This window comes from Apaloderma vittatum, unplaced genomic scaffold (assembly GCF_000703405.1).
Source record: "Apaloderma vittatum isolate BGI_N311 unplaced genomic scaffold, ASM70340v1 scaffold24747, whole genome shotgun sequence".
Taxonomy (NCBI): Eukaryota; Metazoa; Chordata; class Aves; order Trogoniformes; family Trogonidae; genus Apaloderma; species Apaloderma vittatum.
In genome coordinates, this window is record NW_009724897.1 from 3,051 (window position 1) to 3,396 (window position 346).

At 59.2% G+C, this 346-nt stretch overlaps 1 protein-coding gene across 1 annotated transcript in view; it reads left to right on the forward strand.

The window, feature by feature from the left end:
* The window catches only part of LOC104276412 (2-oxoglutarate dehydrogenase, mitochondrial-like), a gene marked incomplete at its 3' end in the record, with an annotated part of 2,822 nt that overhangs the window by 2,122 nt on the left and 354 nt on the right, over window positions 1–346 (forward strand). Inside the window, exon 3 of the mRNA XM_009872712.1 lies at window positions 20–166. Within this exon, the coding sequence (XP_009871014.1) occupies window positions 20–166 (147 nt within the window). The remainder of the gene's footprint in view (window positions 1–19; window positions 167–346) is intronic.

The window sequence follows — 346 nt, forward strand, 5'->3', positions numbered from 1 at the left end:
CTGTCCCTTTGCCTTCCAGGTTTGAGGAGTTCCTCCATCGGAAATGGTCTTCAGAGAAGCGTTTTGGGCTGGAGGGCTGCGAAGTGCTGATCCCGGCCTTAAAGACCATTATTGATAAGTCGAGCGAGAAGGGAGTGGATTATGTGATCATGGGGATGCCCCACAGGTAACGCTGCCCCTCTCTGTGGCAGTGCTTGGGGCGCGGAGTGGAGGGATGCTGGGGGTTTGGAGGGCACGTTCGTTTCTGCCAGCACCTAACTGCTCCCGGCTGGTGGGGATCCTGAGCTGGAGTGTTCAGGCCTTGGCTGCTCCCCACCCATCACGGTGTGGTGGTGGCTGGAGCGGC